Source organism: Somniosus microcephalus, chromosome 1 (assembly GCF_052327205.1).
Source record: "Somniosus microcephalus isolate GS21.2 chromosome 1, FLI_Smic_1.0, whole genome shotgun sequence".
Taxonomy (NCBI): domain Eukaryota; kingdom Metazoa; phylum Chordata; class Chondrichthyes; order Squaliformes; family Somniosidae; genus Somniosus; species Somniosus microcephalus.
Window position 1 is genome coordinate 340,860,746 of NC_140987.1, and position 18,687 is coordinate 340,879,432.

Here is an 18,687-nt window from a genome sequence, read left to right on the forward strand (position 1 = left end):
CGGTAACCGATGATTCAGGAAAAATATGCTGCAAGAGGAACCCTCTTGTCTCACATCATCTCACAGTGTCTGCACTCACAGAATGGATTTGTTTAAGGCTCCATGCAGCAGGCCTGTAAATTAGTATTTCTATAAAAAAATTCATCAAAATAGGGAATCTTGTAACATGTTTAAGTACTTACTGATCATAGTACTTAACACCCAGACGTCCTTGCTCTTTGCCCCCTGGAAGCTTGCTCACAAATTCTGACCTGCTGAGGTTTGCCAATGAATTCTTATTTCTGTCTCGTGTCAAGTTATCTAGGTACCCGAACTCAAGGGCATCCTTGCACAGGATTCTGAACCTGTTGTCCTCCCAAACGAATGTACACTCGTTTTTCAAATTCTTAAGTGGTTGCCATACTGCTAGCAACTCCAAATTGTTGGAGAGTCCAGGTAGGTTCCCCATCTAGCCCAGACACGCATTTATAATGAGCATCACTGACGCTATGAATAGATGCACAGAATTGCATGTTGAGGTATTATTCCTGAACTCCCAACAATCACATGGCCCTGTTGATTTGTGAGCAAGAGCTTTAGCATAGGTTTCATGATGATTCTGGCATCCGGTGCTATGAAGGTGGCAGGTATCTGTCTCAAGACTGAGGAATTCATTATCTTTGCTGTTGCTGTGCCCAACATAATGTCAACTAATTGAGAGCGTGCCAGAAACCCTGCACGAAGACAACCGTCAGATGCTGTCTAATGTCCTGGGGAGAGTGTGGGTCCTGCTCACGAAGAAACAAGTTTGCAACATTTTTCATTATTTGGATGACTGCTCCTGCAGATGTGGAAGTCTTCACCCCTTACTCTAGATGTGGAGGCAGGAATACACATGCAACCCTTTTAGGCACATTCGTCACTAAGCAGGCTACATTGAAGGGCACAAGAAATAAAAGCTGACAAATGCCATAATCAGGGACCTTGTCCAACTTGCCAGTTTGTTGCAGCGTTGGGGGCTTTTTCACTACCTGAAGATTTTTTTTTCTGATGTGTATATAGTGACATTGAAACCACGGTTTGAGGAGCTATGAAGCAAGCTCGTCTCCATCTCCGACATCAGACCTCTTTGGTGTCAAGTCTTATTCCAAGAATCATGGCACTCAGAGGCATCATATTCCCCATCGAAAAAGAAAGAGAAAAAAAAAGAAAAAAAGGACATTTTTCACACCTAAAGACCTCCTAAAGCACTTTACAGCCAATGAAGTACTTCTGAAGTGTAGTCACTGTTGTAATGTGGGAAACACGACAGTCAATAATGCGTACAGCAAGCTCCCACAAACAGCAATGTGATAATGATCAAATAATCTGTGTTTAGTTGTTGTTTGATGGATAAATATTGACTAGGACACCGGGGAGAGCTCCCCTGCTCTTATATGTTCACCTGAGGGCAGACGGGGCCTCCGTTTAACATCCGATTCAAAAGACGGCACCCCTGACAATGCAAGAGAAAAGGTTTTTTTCGAACATCACAAAGTGCTTTACAACCAATTGTACTTTAAGTGCAGTTACTGCTGCAATCTAGGAAATGTAATGCTGAGAGAGTGCGAGAGAGTAATCCCATGTTTCGTCATGAAGATCTCGGTGTAGGTGGCTTCTCGGAGAGGTTCACACAGTCACCTGACTTGATAATACTAAAAGACTGCTTAGTCATCGTAACTGGTACGAGGCTACTGAGTTCTTTGGTTTTTCTTTCAACTCCTCAGAATCTTTGTAGAAGTAGACAGGCAGATATTGTGATCTACAAGGGGCCAGAGACAGAAATACATGTTCTGCAACCAGCACACATTGGAATCTGGGACATGGAACAGTGTGTGTCTTATAAAGAAATTAAAACCATAAAGCTGACCCTAAATGCCCAGTTTGGAAATAAAAGCACTGCACTTACTGGAGCAACTCTCACCATAAGTGAAGCCAATACCGAGAGAATAAATTAACTAAAGATGGTTGATAGGAATCCCTTCATAAGGAAGGAAAGGTCAGGATTCCTGACAAAATGTATCTTAATGGAGGAGGCAACAGACTAGGCTTGGAGATCTGGGACTTGGGCTTAAATCCAGCTCAGTTTGTTAAAGTCTCGTCTGTTAACAGTAAGGGTCTAATGTGAAACGAGTCTCATCTAACCAACTCTCCTTGACATTCAATGGCATTACCATCGTTGAATCCCCCACCATCAACATCCTGGAGGTCACCATTCACCAGAAACTTAACTGGACCAGTCACATAAATACTGTGGCAACAAGAACAGATCAGACGCTGGGTATTCTGCAGTGAGTGTCTCACCTCCTGATTCCCCAAAGTCTTGCCATCACTTACAAGGCACAAATCAGGAGTGTGATGGAATACACTCCACTTGTCTGGATGAGTGCAGCTCCAACAACATTCAAGAAGCTCGACACCATCCAGAATAAAGCAGCCCGTTTGATGCCACCCCATCCATCACCTTAAACATTCACTCCCTCCACCACCGGCGGACCGTGGCTGCAGTGCGTGCCATCTACAAGATGCACTGCAGCAACTCACAAAAGCTTTTTCGGTAGCACCTCCCAAACCCACAATCGTTACCACCTAGAAGGATAAGGGTAGCATGCACGTGGGAAAACCACCACATCCAAGTTCCTCTCCACGTCACATGCCAGCCTGACTTGGAAATGTATCGCCGTTCCTTCATCGTCGCAGGGTCAAAATCCTGGAACTCCCTCCCCAAAAGCACTGTGGCAGTACCCTCACCACACTGACTGCAACGGTTCAGTCACCACCACCATCTCAAAGGCAATTAGAGATGGGCAATAAATGCTGGCCTTGCCAGCGACACCCACATCCCGTGTGCATTGACTGACTGCACTAAACTATCCCTAATTTGGCACGGTCACGCTAGCATGGCCTAAGGACACTCAATGTGGAAAATGGCAAAAATGCCACAATTGGGTGCCCTTCTGAAGTTGGTGCACATTGGTGAGACAGAGTGGTGGGAGCTTTACTCTGCACCATACCTAACCTGGGAGTGCTTGATGTTGGCTGCCTGAAATGGCAAGCGTTTTATTCCCCAGCACTGACATCCTACATCTTACCAGTTATCATTTCATTTCTGTGCATTTTCAAAAGTGTTAGATTGCGGCAAAGCCACCAAGGGACTCCTGTATAACTGCCTTTAACAGAGTGCTACAACACCTAGGTTGGTTTACTGTATGTAAATAGCCCGTTCTGGGTAAGTCCCAGAACCAGCGCGATGACGTCATCACGTTGGTCACGTGACATCCCGAACGGCGGGAAACGTCATGACGTCAGACTGGGAGGTTCCCAATTCAGACCTCGTGAAGCCAGCATTAAGAAAAGACCTGTTGATTGTTTCTCCTGCATGCCATTGTTTGTTCTCTAGTTTACATTAAACTTCGTTTAATTATCGGACTGACTCGACCTCAGTACTTCAGTTAGGGATCTGTCAATTCCTACATTGGTGACCCCGAAGCTTCGCGGACGATTTTCGCGGAAGACGCGCAGAACAAAACGATGGATGTTAACGCAGCAACCTTGAAGCTCCCTCAATTTTGGGAACAGACGGCCTCCTGGTTCGTCCAAGCGGAGGCTCAGTTCCAGCTTCGGAACATCGTGCTGGATCAGACCCGTTATCTTTACGTGGTCTCCGCACTGGACAGCTCGACGGCTTCGAGGATCATCAGTCTGCTGGAGACCCCGCCTGTAGATAACAAGTATGATACGCTTAAGGCGCGACCAATGCAGGTTTTCGGCCTCATGAAAGCGGAGCGCGCGCAACGTTTACTCACACTGCCCAGGGTAGGCGACGCCAAGCCGTCTGAGTTGATGAGCCAGATGCTCACGCTCCTCGGTTCTGAGCTGCAGTGGTTTCTGTTTCGGGAACTGTTCCTCAGCCAGCTCCCCGAGCAGGTGCAAGCAGCCCTCGCCAGGTCGGAGGCTACGGACGGTGTAGCGCTCGCGGCCGAAGCCGACACCATTTATGCGGTGATGCACCAAGACTGCGCCACCTCGAAGCGTCCCACCCCGAAGAACCCCACCTCGGCGCCTCCATCATCCGGTCTCTGCTACTACCACGCCTGTTTCGGTCCAAAAGCCAGATGCTGCCGTCCTCCATGTAGTTTCGTGCCAAATGCACCGAGAAAGCAACAGCACCGACTGCGTGAACGGAAGAACGACCCAGAGGTCGGTTTCGCGTCTACGATGGCGGTTGGAGATTCCGGGAAGTTATTGTATATCACCGGCTCTATTTCGGGTCGGTGGTTTTTGTGTGACACGGGCGCTCAGTGCAGCATCCTCCCCGCTTCGCTCCTCGTCAGAGCAGGGAGGCGCGGTTCTCCACTCCAGGCCGCCAACGGCAGTGCTATTCGTACGTTTGGGAAGCGGCGGATCCAGGTGTGTTTCAGCGGGCAACTTTTCCAATGGGAGTTTATAACCGCCAAAATCGCACAGGCAATCCTCGGCGCTGACTTCTTCTGTACCAATGGCCTATTGGTTGATTTACAAAATCGCCGTCTGATTCACGCCACCACGTTTGCCTCCATCCCATGTTTTCGGGGCTCAGGCACGCCTCACACGGGTTCCTGCACCGTGCCGGCGCTCGACGACTTCACCCGCCTTCTCGGGGAATTTCCGGATCTCACTCGACCCACCTTCTCAGCGACGATCGCTAAACATGGTGTAGAACACCACATCGCAACGACCGGCCCCCCGATTTATGCCCGGGCTCGATGGCTGGTGCCCAGTAAACTCGAGGCCGCGAAGGGGGAGTTCGCCACCACGGAGCGACTGGGAATCGTTCGCCGGTCGGATAGTCCCTGGTCTTCACCGCTTCATATCGTCCCTAAGCCCGAGGGTGGTTGGCGGCCCTGCGGCGATTATCGGCACCTCACTGAGGTCACGACTCCCGACCGGTACCCTATACCGTACATCCAAGATTTCTCCGCACATTTGGCTGGCAATTTGATTTTTTCCAAAATCGACCTCAACCGGGGGTACAATCAAGTGCCCGTCCGCCCCCAGGATGTCCAGAAGATGGCGGTCATTACCCCTTTCGGACTTATCGAATTCCTCCGAATGCCGTTCGGACTCAAAAATGCGGCGCAGGCGTTCCAGCGCCTTATAGATTCAGTGCTGCGGGATCTTAAGTTTCTGTATCTCGATGACATCCTGGTCGCCAATACTTCGAAAGAGGAACATCTCAAACACCTGCGCCTCCTTTTTCGCCACCTCCATCAGCATGGCCTCATAATTAACCCGAACAAATGTCAATTCGGACTGCGGCAGATCGACTTTTTGGGCCACTGCATCACTGCAGCAGGGGCACTGCCGCTTCGGTCGAAGGTGGCAGCCATTGCTGCTTTCCCGCGCCCGCAATCCGTTAAAGCACTCCAGGAGTTCCTTGGTATGGTAAAGTTTTACCATCGGTTCGTTCCCCGGGCCACGCAGCTGATGCGGCCGCTCTACGAGGCACTGAGAGGGAAACCGGGGAAGGTACCTGTGGCCTGGACACCGGAGATGGATTGCGCTTTTGTGGACACGAAGGATGCTCTCGCAAACGCAACGATGTGGACGCACCCGCTGCCTGGCGCCACCATCGCGCTTACGACTGACGCTTCAGACTACGCTATAGGCGCCGTGCAGGAGCAATGGGTCGACGGGACGTGGCAACCGCTGGCGTTTTTTAGTCGCCAATTGCGTCGTAACGAGCGTAGCTACAGCACGTTCGACAGGGAGTTGTTGGCATTGTTTCTGGCCATCCGCCATTTTCGTTTTCTATTGGAAGGACGCCAATTCACCGCGTTTGTGGATCACAAGCCCGACGTTTGCCATGGCCAAGACGGCTGAGCCGTGGGCAGCTCGATAGCAACGACAGCTCACCTTTATTTCCGAGTTCACCACGACATCCGGCACGTGGCCGGCAAGGACAATGTGGTCGTCGATTGCCTCTCGCGTGTGACCGTCCAGCTGGGACTCGATTATTCACTCATGGCTGCTGACCAAGCGGCCGATCTGGAAACGCAAGCTTTCCGCACCGACTCCTCCTGCCTTCAGCCAGCGGATGTGCTTTTCCACTCGGCTGGCACCTCCCTGCTCTGCGACATCTCCTTGAGGGACCCCCGCCCGATTGTTCCGCTGTCCTGGCGTAGGAACGTTTTCGATGCCATTCACGGGCTTGCGCACCCTGGCGTGAGGGCTTCACAAAAATTACTGGTGTCCAAGTTCGTCTGGAGAGGAATGCGAAAAGATGTCCGCAACTGGGCCAACACCTGCGTCGTGTGCCAGCGGGCTAAGGTGCAGCGGCACGTCAAAGCTCCCATCGCCATTTTCGAAGTACCGGAGCGGCGTTTCGATCACGTCCATGTCGACTTCGTTGGCCCACTACCGCCGTCACAAGGTTTCACACATCTTTTGATTATAGTCGACCGTACCACCAGGTGGCCGGAGGGCATTCCTTTGACGTCCACCACCTCCGGATGTCGCCCAGGCTTTTCTTTCATCCTGGGTTGCACGTTTCGGCGTTCCGTCTGATATTTCGTCGGATCGCAGGCCGCAATTCTCGTCTGCTTTGTGGAACGCCGTAGCCTTGGGTTTGGGCACCAAGCTCCATCGGACCACGGCTTACCATCTGCAGGCCAATGGATTATGTGAGCGTTTTCATCGGTCCTCGAAGGAGTCGCTGCGGGCCAGCCTCCAGGGGACCGCATGGATGGACAAGCTGCCTTGGGTGATGCTCGGGTTACGCACAGCGTCTAAAGAGGACCTGCAGGCATCGGTCGCCAAACTGGTTTATGGCCAACCGCTCCGGGTGCCCGGCGAGTTTCTTCCGTCACCAACGCGTCCTTGGTCGGTGGCCGAACAACTGGAGGCTCACCGGGACGCAGCTCAATCTTTTCGGCCCATTCCGATGTCACATCACGGGTTGCCCGCGTCACACGTTCCGCCGGAGCTTATGCGGGCTAAATTGTTTTTTGTCAGGCATGACGCCCACCGCAGTCCTCTCACGCCTCCATATACAGGCCCTTTCCAGGTACTGCAGGCGGGCACCAAGAGTTTTTTAGTGGACGTTGGGGGCAAGCCTGACCACATTTCCGTGGACCGCCTCAAGGCCGCACACCTGGACCTCGAGCGACCGGTCGAGGCAGCGCAGCCACCGCGTCGTGGGCGGCCGCCCGTGGCCGCCACGCCTGACCAGACAGTCCCGCAGACCAGCTCATCGTCTACCCAGCCCATTCCTCTCCGGGAATATCGGAGTCATTCGAACAGGCTTGTCCGACCTCCTCTGCGATTGACTTTTGAGGTTAAAGACACTTCTGGGGGGGTGCATGTGGCAAAGCCACCAAGGGACTCCTGTATAACTGCCTTTAACAGAGTGCTACAACACCTAGGTTGGTTTACTGTATGTAAATAGCCCGTTCTGGGTAAGTCACAGAACCAGCGCGATGACGTCATCACGTTGGTCACGTGACGTCCCGAACGGCGGGAAACGTGATGACGTCAGACTGGGAGGTTCCCAGTTCAGACCTCGTGAAGCCAGCATTAAGAAAAGACCTGTTGATTGTTTCCCCTGCATGCCATTGTTTGTTCTCTAGTTTACATTAAACTTTGTTTAATTATCAGACTGACTCGACCTCAGTACTTCAGTTAGGGATCTGTCGATTCCTACAAGATTATAGTTTTAATACAGTGCACATTACAAATAAGACAGACATTGTCTTAACATTTTGCTGTTCATTTTTTTAAAATGTACATTTATGCCTTCAGCTGCTTCCGCCCTAAGCTCTGGAATTCACTCCCTAAACCTCACTACCCCTCTCTTAAGAAGCTCCTTAAAACCTAATTGTTTGACCCAGCTTTTGGTCACCTCTCCCAAGATCTCCTTACGAGTCTCAGTGTCAAATTTTGTTGGATCACGTTCCAGTGAAGCGCCGCGGGACATTTTTACTACATTAAAGGTGTAATACAAATGCAAGTTTTTGTTACAGCTTTTGAAAATTTCAGAAGGTCAAACAACAATAGTTTACCAAGTGTTTAGGCAGCAGCACAGTTGTCACTAAGGCCATGTGTGCACATCCATTTACAAACTGGAATGAATAGGATATATATAAGTCAGAAATGGAATATGCACGTTTCTCCACATGATCAATAAACTGACCTTTGTCACAAAGGCTGACGTTATCCTACAGACACTAATTGGCAGTCACTCAAACAGCAGGATAGTGCGATTAACTGCAGCTCCCCCCGAAACCAGCGGGCCACCCGCCCCCTCCAGAGTGACAGCAGGACGCGCTGGGCCGAGAGACGAGCATCGAGAGCGGGGCCCCACAAACAGCGGCGGTACCGCCTCCTCTCCTTCTCCTCTCTCCGCACGACCCCGCACTGCGCGATCGACTCACCGCAGGCTGCACCCAGGCAGGCATCGGCTCGGGACAGCCGCCTGCGCCCGGCCTCGGCGGCGCCTCCACCGAGCGCTCAGAGCCGCCACTCACCTGCGACACCATGGCGACCGGCCCGCCTTACATGCGCACTCGGCTCGCTGCCTCCGATATGTCCCTGTGACAATCAGAGTGGGCGGGGCGCAATGCACCAATAAGAGCGACACTGAGTCACCAAACAAAAACAAATTACAAACGGTGGATCAGTGGGCAGCACCATTGCCTCACCAGTCCCTAAATACTGACACACACAGGTACTCCCCCTTAAAATACTGACACACACCCAGGTACTCCCCCGTCAAATACTGACACACACACAGATACTCCCCCAGTCAAATACTGACATACACCCAGGTACTCCCCCGTCAAACACTGACTCACACAGGTACTCCCCCCGACAAATACTGACACACACCCAGATACGCCCCCGTCAAATACTGACACACACCCAGGTACTCCCCCCGTCAACTACTGACACACACCCAGGTACTCCCCCCGTCAAATACTGACACAAACCCAGGTACTCCCCCTTCAAATACTGACACACACCCAGGTACTCCCCGCTTCAAATACTGACACACACCCAGGTACTCCCCCGTCAAATACTGACATACACCCAGGTACTCACCCCGTCAAATACTGACACACACCCAGGTATTCCCTCGTCAAATACTGACACACACCCAGGTACTCCCCCGTCAAATACTGACACACACCCAGGTACTCCCCCCGTCAAACACTGAAATACACCCAGGTACTCTCCCCGTTAAATACTGACACACACCCAGGTACTCCCCCGTCAAATCCTGACATACACCCAGGTACTGCCCCGTCAAATACTGACATACATCCAGGTACTCCCCCTGTCAAATACTGACACACACCCAGGTACTCCCCCGTCAAATCCTGACATACACCCAGGTACTGCCCCGTCAAATACTGACATACACCCAGGTACTCCCTCCTTCAAATGCTGACACACACCCAGGTACTCCCCCCGTCAAATACTGACACACACCCAGGTAATCCCCGGTCAAATACTGACATACACCCAGGTACTCCCCCGTCAAATACTGACACACACCCAGGTACCCCCCCGTCAAATACTGACATTCACCCAGGTACTCCCCTATCCAATACTGTCACACACCCAGGTACTTCCCCGTCAAATACTGACACACACCCAGGTACTTCCCCGTCAAATACTGACATACACCCAGGTACTGCCCCGTCAAATACTGTCACACACCCAGGTACTCCCCCCGTCAAATATTGACACACACCCAGGTACTCCCCCTTCAAATACTGACACACACCCAGGTACTCCCCCCTTCAAATACTGACACACACCCAGGTACTCCCCCTTCAAATACTGACACACACCCAGGTACTCCCCCTTCAAATACTGACATAAGCCCAGGTACTACCCCCGTCAAATACTGACACACACCAAGGTACTACCCCCTTCAAATACTGACACACACCCAGGTACTCCCCCCGTCAAATACTGACACACACCCAGGTACTCCCCCCGTCAAATACTGACACACACCCAGGTACTCCCCCGTCAAATACTGACACACACCCAGGTACCCCCCCGTCAAATACTGACATACACCCAGGTACTCCCCCGTCAAATACTGACAGACACCCAGGTACTCCCCCGTCAAATACTGACACACCCCCAGGTACTCCCCCCGTCAAATACTGACATACACCCAAGTACTCCCCCCTTCAAATACTGAAACACACTCAGGTATTCCCCCCGTCAAATACTGACACCCACCCAGGTACTCCCCATGTCAAAGACTGACACACACCCAGGTACACCCCGTCAAATACTGTCACACACCCAGGTACTCCCCCGTCAAATACTGACACACACCCAGGTACTCCCCCCGTCAAATACTGAAACACACCCAGGTACTCCCCCCGTCAAATACTGACACCCACCCAGTTACTCCCCCCGTCAAATACTGACACACACCCAGGTACTCCCCCCTTCAAAGGCTGACACACACCCAGGTAATCGCCCCGCCAAATACTGAGACACACCCAGGTAGTCCCCCTTCAAATACTGACACAAACCCAGGTACTCCCCCTGCAAATACTGACACACACCCAGGTACTCCCCCCTTCAAATGCTGACACACACCCAGGTACTCCCCCGTCAAATAATGACACACACTCAGGTACTCCCCCCGTCAAATACTGACACACACCCAGGTACTCCCCCGTCAAATACTGTCACACACCCAGGTACTCCCCCGTCAAATACTGACACACACCCAGGTACTCCCCCGTCAAATACTGACACACACCCAGGTACTCCCCCCGTAAAATACTGTCAGACACCTAGGTACTCCCCCTTCAAATACTGACACACACCGAGGTACTCCCCCCTTCAAATACTGACACACACCCAGGCACTACCCCCGTCAAATACTGACACACACCCAGGTACTCCCCCCGTCAAATACTGACACACACCCAGGTACTCCCCCCATCAAATATTGACACACACCCAGGTACTCCCCCGTCAAATACTGACATACACCCAGGTACTCCCCCGTCAAATACTGACACACACCCAGGAGCTCCCCCTTCAAATACTGACACAAACCCAGGTATTCCCCCCGTCGGTACTCCCCCGTCAAATACTGTCACACACCCAGGTACTCCCCCTTCAAATACTGACACACACCCAGGTAGCCCCCCCGTCAAATACTGTCACACACCCAGGTACTCCCCCGTCAAATACTGACACACACCCAGGTACGCCCCCGGCAAATACTGACACACACTCAGGTACTCCCCCTTCAAATACTGACACACACCCAGGTACTCCCCCTTCAAATACTGACACACACCCAGGTACTCCCCCCGTCAAATACTGACACACACCCAGGTTCTCCCCCTTCAAATACTGACACACACCCAGGAAGCCCCCTTTCAAATGCTGACACACACCCAGGTACTCCCCCGTCAAATACTGACACACACCCAGGTACTCCCCGCATCAAATACTGACACACACCCAGGTACTCCCCCCATCAAATAGTGACACACGCACAGTTACTCCCCCGTCAAATACTGACACACACCCAGGTACTCCCCCGTCAAATACTGACACACACCCAGGTAGTCCCCCCTTCAAATACTGACACACACCCAGGTACTCCCCCCTTCAAATACTGACACACACCCAGGCACTCCCCCCTTCAAATACTGACACACACCCAGGTACACCCCCGTCAAATACTGTCACACACCCAGGTACTCCCCCTTCAAATACTGTCACACACCCAGGAACTCCCCAGTCAAATACTAACATACACCCAGGTACTCCCCCGTCAAATACTGACATACATCCAGGTACTCCCCCTGTCAAATACTGACACACACCCAGGTACTCCCCCGTCAAATGCTGACATACATCCAGGTACTCCCCCTGTCAAATACTGACACACACCCAGGTACTCCCCCGTCAAATCCTGACATACACCCAGGTACTCCCCCCTTCAAATGCTCAAACACCCAGGTACTCCCCCCGTCAAATACTGACACACACCCAGGTACTCCCCCTTCAAATACTGACACACACCCAGGTACTCCCCCCGTCAAATACTGACACACACCCAGGTTCTCCCCCTTCAAATACTGACACACACCCAGGTAGCCCCCCTTCAAATGCTGACACACACCCAGATACTCCCCCCGTCAAATACTGACACACACCCAGGTACTCCCCCCATCAAATACTGTCACACACCCAGGTACTCCCCCCATCAAATACTGACACACACACAGTTACTCCCCCGTCAAATACTGACACACACCCAGGTACTCCCCCGTCAAATACTGACACACACCCAGGTACCCCCCCCTTCAAATACTGACACACACCCAGGTACTCCCCCCTTCAAACACTGACACACACCCAGGTACTCCCCCCTTCAAATACTGACACACACCCAGGTACACCCCCGACAAATACTGTCATACACCCAGGTACTCCCCCTTCAAATACTGTCACACACCCAGGAACTCCCCCGTCAAATACTGACATACACCCAGGTACTCCCCCGTCAAATACTGACATACATCCAGGTACTCCCCCTGTCAAATACTGACACACACCCAGGTACTCCCCTGTCAAATCCTGACATACACCCAGGTACTGCCCCGTCAAATACTGACATACACCCAGGTACTCCCCCCTTCAAATGCTGACACACACCCAGGTACTCCCCCCGTCAAATACTGACACACACCCAGGTACTCCCCCCGTCAAATACTGTCAGACACCTAGGTACTCCCCCTTCAAATACTGAAACACACCCAGGTACTCCCCCCGTCAAATACTGACACACACCCAGGTACTCCCCCGTCAAATACTGACATACACCCAGGTACTCCCCCCGTCAAACACTGAAATACACCCAGGTACTCCCCCCGTCAAATACTGACACACACCCAGGTGCTCCCCCCTTCAAATGCTGACACACACCCAGGTACTCCCCCGTCAAATAATGACACACACCCAGGTACTCCCCCCGTCAAATACTGACACACACCCAGGTACTCCCCCCTTCAAATACTGACACACACCGAGGTACTCCCCCCTTCAAATACAGACACACACCCAGGTACTCCCCCTTCAAATACTGACACACACCCAGGTACTCCCCCCGTCAAATACTGAAACACACCCAGGTACTCCCCCCGTCAAATACTGACACCCACCCAGGTACTCCCCCCGTCAAATACTGACACACACCCAGGTACTCCCCCCTTCAAATGCTGACACACACCCAGGTAATCGCCCCGTCAAATACTGGGACACACCCAGGTAGTCCCCCTTCAAATATTGACACAAACCCAGGTACTCCCCCTGCAAATACTGACACACACCCAGGTACTCCCCCCTTCAAATGCTGACACACACCCAGGTACTCCTCCGTCAAATAATGACACACACTCAGGTACTCCCCCCATCAAATACTGACACACACCCAGGTACTCCCCCGTCAAATACTGTCACACACCCAGGTACTCCCCCGTCAAATACTGACACACACCCAGGTACTCCCCTGTCAAATACTGACACACACCCAGGTACTCCCCCCGTCAAATATTGTCAGACACCTAGGTACTCCCCCTTCAAATACTGACACACACCCAGGTACTCCCCCCGTCAAATACTGGCACACACCCAGGTACTACCCCTTCAAATACTGACACACACACAGGAACTCCCCCCGTCAAACACTGACACACACCCAGGGACTCCCCCCGTCAAACACTGACACACACCCAGGGACTCCCCCCTTCAAATATTGACACACACCGAGGTACTCCCCCCTTCAAATACTGACACACACCCAGGCACTCCCCCCGTCAAATACTGGCACACAGCCAGTTACTCCCCCCTTCAAATACTGAAACACACCCAGGTACTCCCCCCGTCAAATACTGACACCCACCCAGGTACTCCCCCCGTCAAATACTGACACACACCCAGGTACACCCCCCTTCAAATGCTGACACACACCCAGGTAATCCCCACGTCAAATACTGAGACACACCCAGGTAGTCCCCCTTCAAATACTGACACAAACCCAGGTACTCCCCCTGCAAATACTGACACACACCCAGGTAATCACCCCGTCAAATAATGACACAGACCCAGGTACTCCCCCCTTCAAATGCTGACACACACCCAGGTACTCCCCCGTCAAATACTGACATACACCCAGGTACTCCCCCGTCAAATACTGACACACACCCAGGTACTCCCCCATCAAATACTGACACAAACCCAGGTACTCCCCCAGTCGGTACTCCCCCGTCAAATACTGTCACACACCCAGGTACTCCCCCTTCAAATACTGACACACACCCAGGTAGCCCCCCTGTCAAATACTGTCACACACCCAGGTACTCCCCCGTCAAATACTGACACACACCCAGGTACGCCCCCGGCAAATACTGACACACACCCAGGTACTCACCCGTCAAATACTGACATACACCCAGGTACGCCCTCGTCAAATACTGACATACACCCAGGTACTCCCCCTTCAAATGCTGACACACACCCAGGTACTCCCCCGTCAAATAATGACACACACTCAGGTACTCCCCCCGTCAAATACTGACACACACCCAGGTACTTCCCCGTCAAATACTGTCACACACCCAGGTACTCCCCCGTCAAATACTGACACACACCCAGGTACTCCCCCGTCAAATACTGACACACACCCAGGTACTCCCCCCGTCAAATACTGTCAGACACCTAGGTACTCCCCCTTCAAATACTGACACACACCCAGGTACTCCCCCCTTCAAATACTGACACACACCGAGGAACTCTCCCCTTCAAATACTGACACACACCCAGGCACTGCACCCGCTAATACTGACACACACCCAGGTAGCCCCCCCGTCAAATACTTTCACACACCCAGGTACTCCCCCGTCAAATACTGACATACACCCAGGTACTCCCCCATCAAATACTGACACACACCCAGGTACGCCTCCGTCAAATACTGACACACACCCAGGTACTCACCCGTCAAATACTGACATACACCCAGGTACGCCCTCGTCAAATACTGACACACACCCAGGTACGCCCCCGGCAAATACTGACACACACCCAGGTTCTCCCCCTTCAAATACTGACACACACCCAGGTAGCCCCCCTTCAAATGCTGACACACACCCAGGTACTCCCCCCGTCAAATACTGACACACACCCAGGTACTCCCCCCATCAAATACTGTCACACACCCAGGTACTCCCCCCATCAAATACTGACACACACACAGTTACTCCCCCGTCAAATACTGACACACACCCAGGTACTCCCCCGTCAAATACTGACACACACCCAGGTACTCCCCCCTTCAAATACTGACACACACCCAGTTACTCCCCCCTTCAAATACTGACACACACCCAGGTACTCCCCCCTTCAAATACTGACACACACCCAGGTACACCCCCGTCAAATACTGTCACACACCCAGGTACTCCCCCTTCAAATACTGTCACACACCCAGGAACTCCCCAGTCAAATACTGACATACACCCAGGTACTCCCCCGTCAAATACTGACATACATCCAGGTACTCCCCCTGTCAAATACTGACACACACCCAGGTACTCCCCCGTCAAATCCTGACATACACCCAGGAACTGCCCCCGTCAAATACTGACATACATCCAGGTACTCCCCCTGTCAAATACTGACACACACCCAGGTACTCCCCCGTCAAATCCTGACATACACCCAGGTACTGCCCCGTCAAATACTGACATACACCCAGGTACTCCCCCCTTCAAATGCTGACACACACCCAGGTACTCCCCCCGTCAAATACTGACACACACCCAGGTAATCCCCGGTCAAATACTGACATACACCCAGGTACTCCCCCGTCAAATACTGACACACACCCAGGTACCCCCCCGTCAAATACTGACATTCACCCAGGTACTCCCCTATCCAATACTGTCACACACCCAGGTACTTCCCCGTCAAATACTGACACACACCCAGGTACTTCCCCGTCAAATACTGACATACACCCAGGTACTGCCCCGTCAAATACTGTCACACACCCAGGTACTCCCCCCGTCAAATATTGACACACACCCAGGTACTCCCCCCTTCAAATACTGACACACACCCAGGTACTCCCCCTTCAAATACTGACACACACCCAGGTACTCCCCCTTCAAATACTGACATAAGCCCAGGTACTCCCCCCGTCAAATACTGACATACACCAAGGTACTACCCCCGTAAAATACTGACACACACCCAGGTACTCCCCCCGTCAAATACTGACACACACCCAGGTACTCCACCCGTCAAATACTGACACACACCCAGGTACTCCCCCGTCAAATACTGACACACACCCAGGTACCCCCCCGTCAAATACTGACATACACCCAGGTACTCCCCCGTCAAATACTGACAGACACCCAGGTACTCCCCCGTCAAATACTGACACACCCCCAGGTACTCCCCCCGTCAAATACTGACATACACCCAAGTACTCCCCCCTTCAAATACTGAAACACACTCAGGTATTCCCCCCGTCAAATACTTACACCCACCCAGGTACTCCCCATGTCAAAGACTGACACACACCCAGGTACACCCCGTCAAATACTGACACACACCCAGGTACTCCCCCGTCAAATACTGACACACACCCAGGTACTCCCCCCGTCAAATACTGAAACACACCCAGTTACTCCCCCCGTCAAATACTGACACACACCCAGGTACTCCCCCCTTCAAATGCTGACACACACCCAGGTAATCGCCCCGCCAAATACTGAGACACACCCAGGTAGTCCCCCTTCAAATACTGACACAAACCCAGGTACTCCCCCTGCAAATACTGACACACACCCAGGTACTCCCCCCTTCAAATGCTGACACACACCCAGGTACTCCCCCGTCAAATAATGACACACACTCAGGTACTCCCCCCGTCAAATACTGACACACACCCAGGTACTCCCCCGTCAAATACTGTCACACACCCAGGTACTCCCCCGTCAAATACTGACACACTCCCAGGTACTCCCCCGTCAAATACTGACACACACCCAGGTACTCCCCCCGTCAAATACTGTCAGACACCTAGGTACTCCCCCTTCAAATACTGACACACACCGAGGTACTCCCCCCTTCAAATACTGACACACACCCAGGCACTACCCCCGTCAAATACTGACACACACCCAGGTACTCCCCCCGTCAAATACTGACACACACCCAGGTACTCCCCCCATCAAATATTGACACACACCCAGGTACTCCCCCGTCAAATACTGACATACACCCAGGTACTCCCCCGTCAAATACTGACACACACCCAGGAGCTCCCCCTTCAAATACTGACACAAACCCAGGTATTCCCCCCGTCGGTACTCCCCCGTCAAATACTGTCACACACCCAGGTACTCCCCCTTCAAATACTGACACACACCCAGGTAGCCCCCCCGTCAAATACTGTCACACACCCAGGTACTCCCCCGTCAAATACTGACATACACCCAGGTACTCCCCCGTCAAATACTGACACACACCCAGGTACGCCCCCGGCAAATACTGACACACACTCAGGTACTCCCCCTTCAAATACTGACACACACCCAGGTACTCCCCCTTCAAATACTGACACACACCCAGGTACTCCCCCCGTCAAATACTGACACACACCCAGGTTCTCCCCCTTCAAATACTGACACACACCCAGGAAGCCCCCTTTCAAATGCTGACACACACCCAGGTACTCCCCCGTCAAATACTGACACACACCCAGGTACTCCCCGCATCAAATACTGACACACACCCAGGTACTCCCCCCATCAAATACTGACACACGCACAGTTACTCCCCCGTCAAATACTGAGACACACCCAGGTACTCCCCCGTCAAATACTGACACACACCCAGGTAGTCCCCCCTTCAAATACTGACACACACCCAGGTACTCCCCCCTTCAAATACTGACACACACCCAGGTACTCCCCCTTCAAATACTGACACACACCCAGGTACACCCCCGTCAAATACTGTCACACACCCAGGTACTCCCCCTTCAAATACTGTCACACACCCAGGAACTCCCCAGTCAAATACTAACATACACCCAGGTACTCCCCCGTCAAATACTGACATACATCCAGGTACTCCCCCTGTCAAATACTGACACACACCCAGGTACTCCCCCGTCAAATGCTGACATGCATCCAGGTACTCCCCCTGTCAAATACTGACACACACCCAGGTACTCCCCCGTCAAATCCTGACATACACCCAGGTACTCCCCCCTTCAAATGCTCACACACCCAGGTACTCCCCCCGTCAAATACTGACACACACCCAGGTACTCCCCCTTCAAATACTGACACACACCCAGGTACTCCCCCCGTCAAATACTGACACACACCCAGGTTCTCCCCCTTCAAATACTGACACACACCCAGGTAGCCCCCCTTCAAATGCTGACACACACCCAGGTACTCCCCCCGTCAAATACTGACACACACCCAGGTACTCCCCCCATCAAATACTGTCACACACCCAGGTACTCCCCCCATCAAATACTGACACACACACAGTTACTCCCCCGTCAAATACTGACACTCACCCAGGTACTCCCCCGTCAAATACTGACAC

General features: G+C 52.4%; 1 protein-coding gene across 5 annotated transcripts in view; it reads right to left on the reverse strand.

Annotated features, from left to right (window-relative positions):
• Positions 1 to 8,621, reverse strand: part of LOC147124940 (MICOS complex subunit MIC27-like) — a 99,107-nt gene extending 90,486 nt beyond the window's left edge. For 3 of the 5 annotated variants that reach the window (XM_085994993.1, XM_085994985.1, XM_085994959.1), the window contains exon 1: positions 8,430 to 8,556. In XM_085994993.1, the coding sequence (XP_085851119.1) occupies positions 8,430 to 8,534 (105 nt within the window). In that variant the 5' untranslated portion in view covers positions 8,535 to 8,556. Of the gene's footprint in view, positions 1 to 8,429 lie in introns of all 5 variants that reach the window. The other 2 variants (XM_085994978.1, XM_085994950.1) reach the window with 2 other exon arrangements.
• Between the last annotated feature and the right edge of the window lie 10,066 nt (positions 8,622 to 18,687).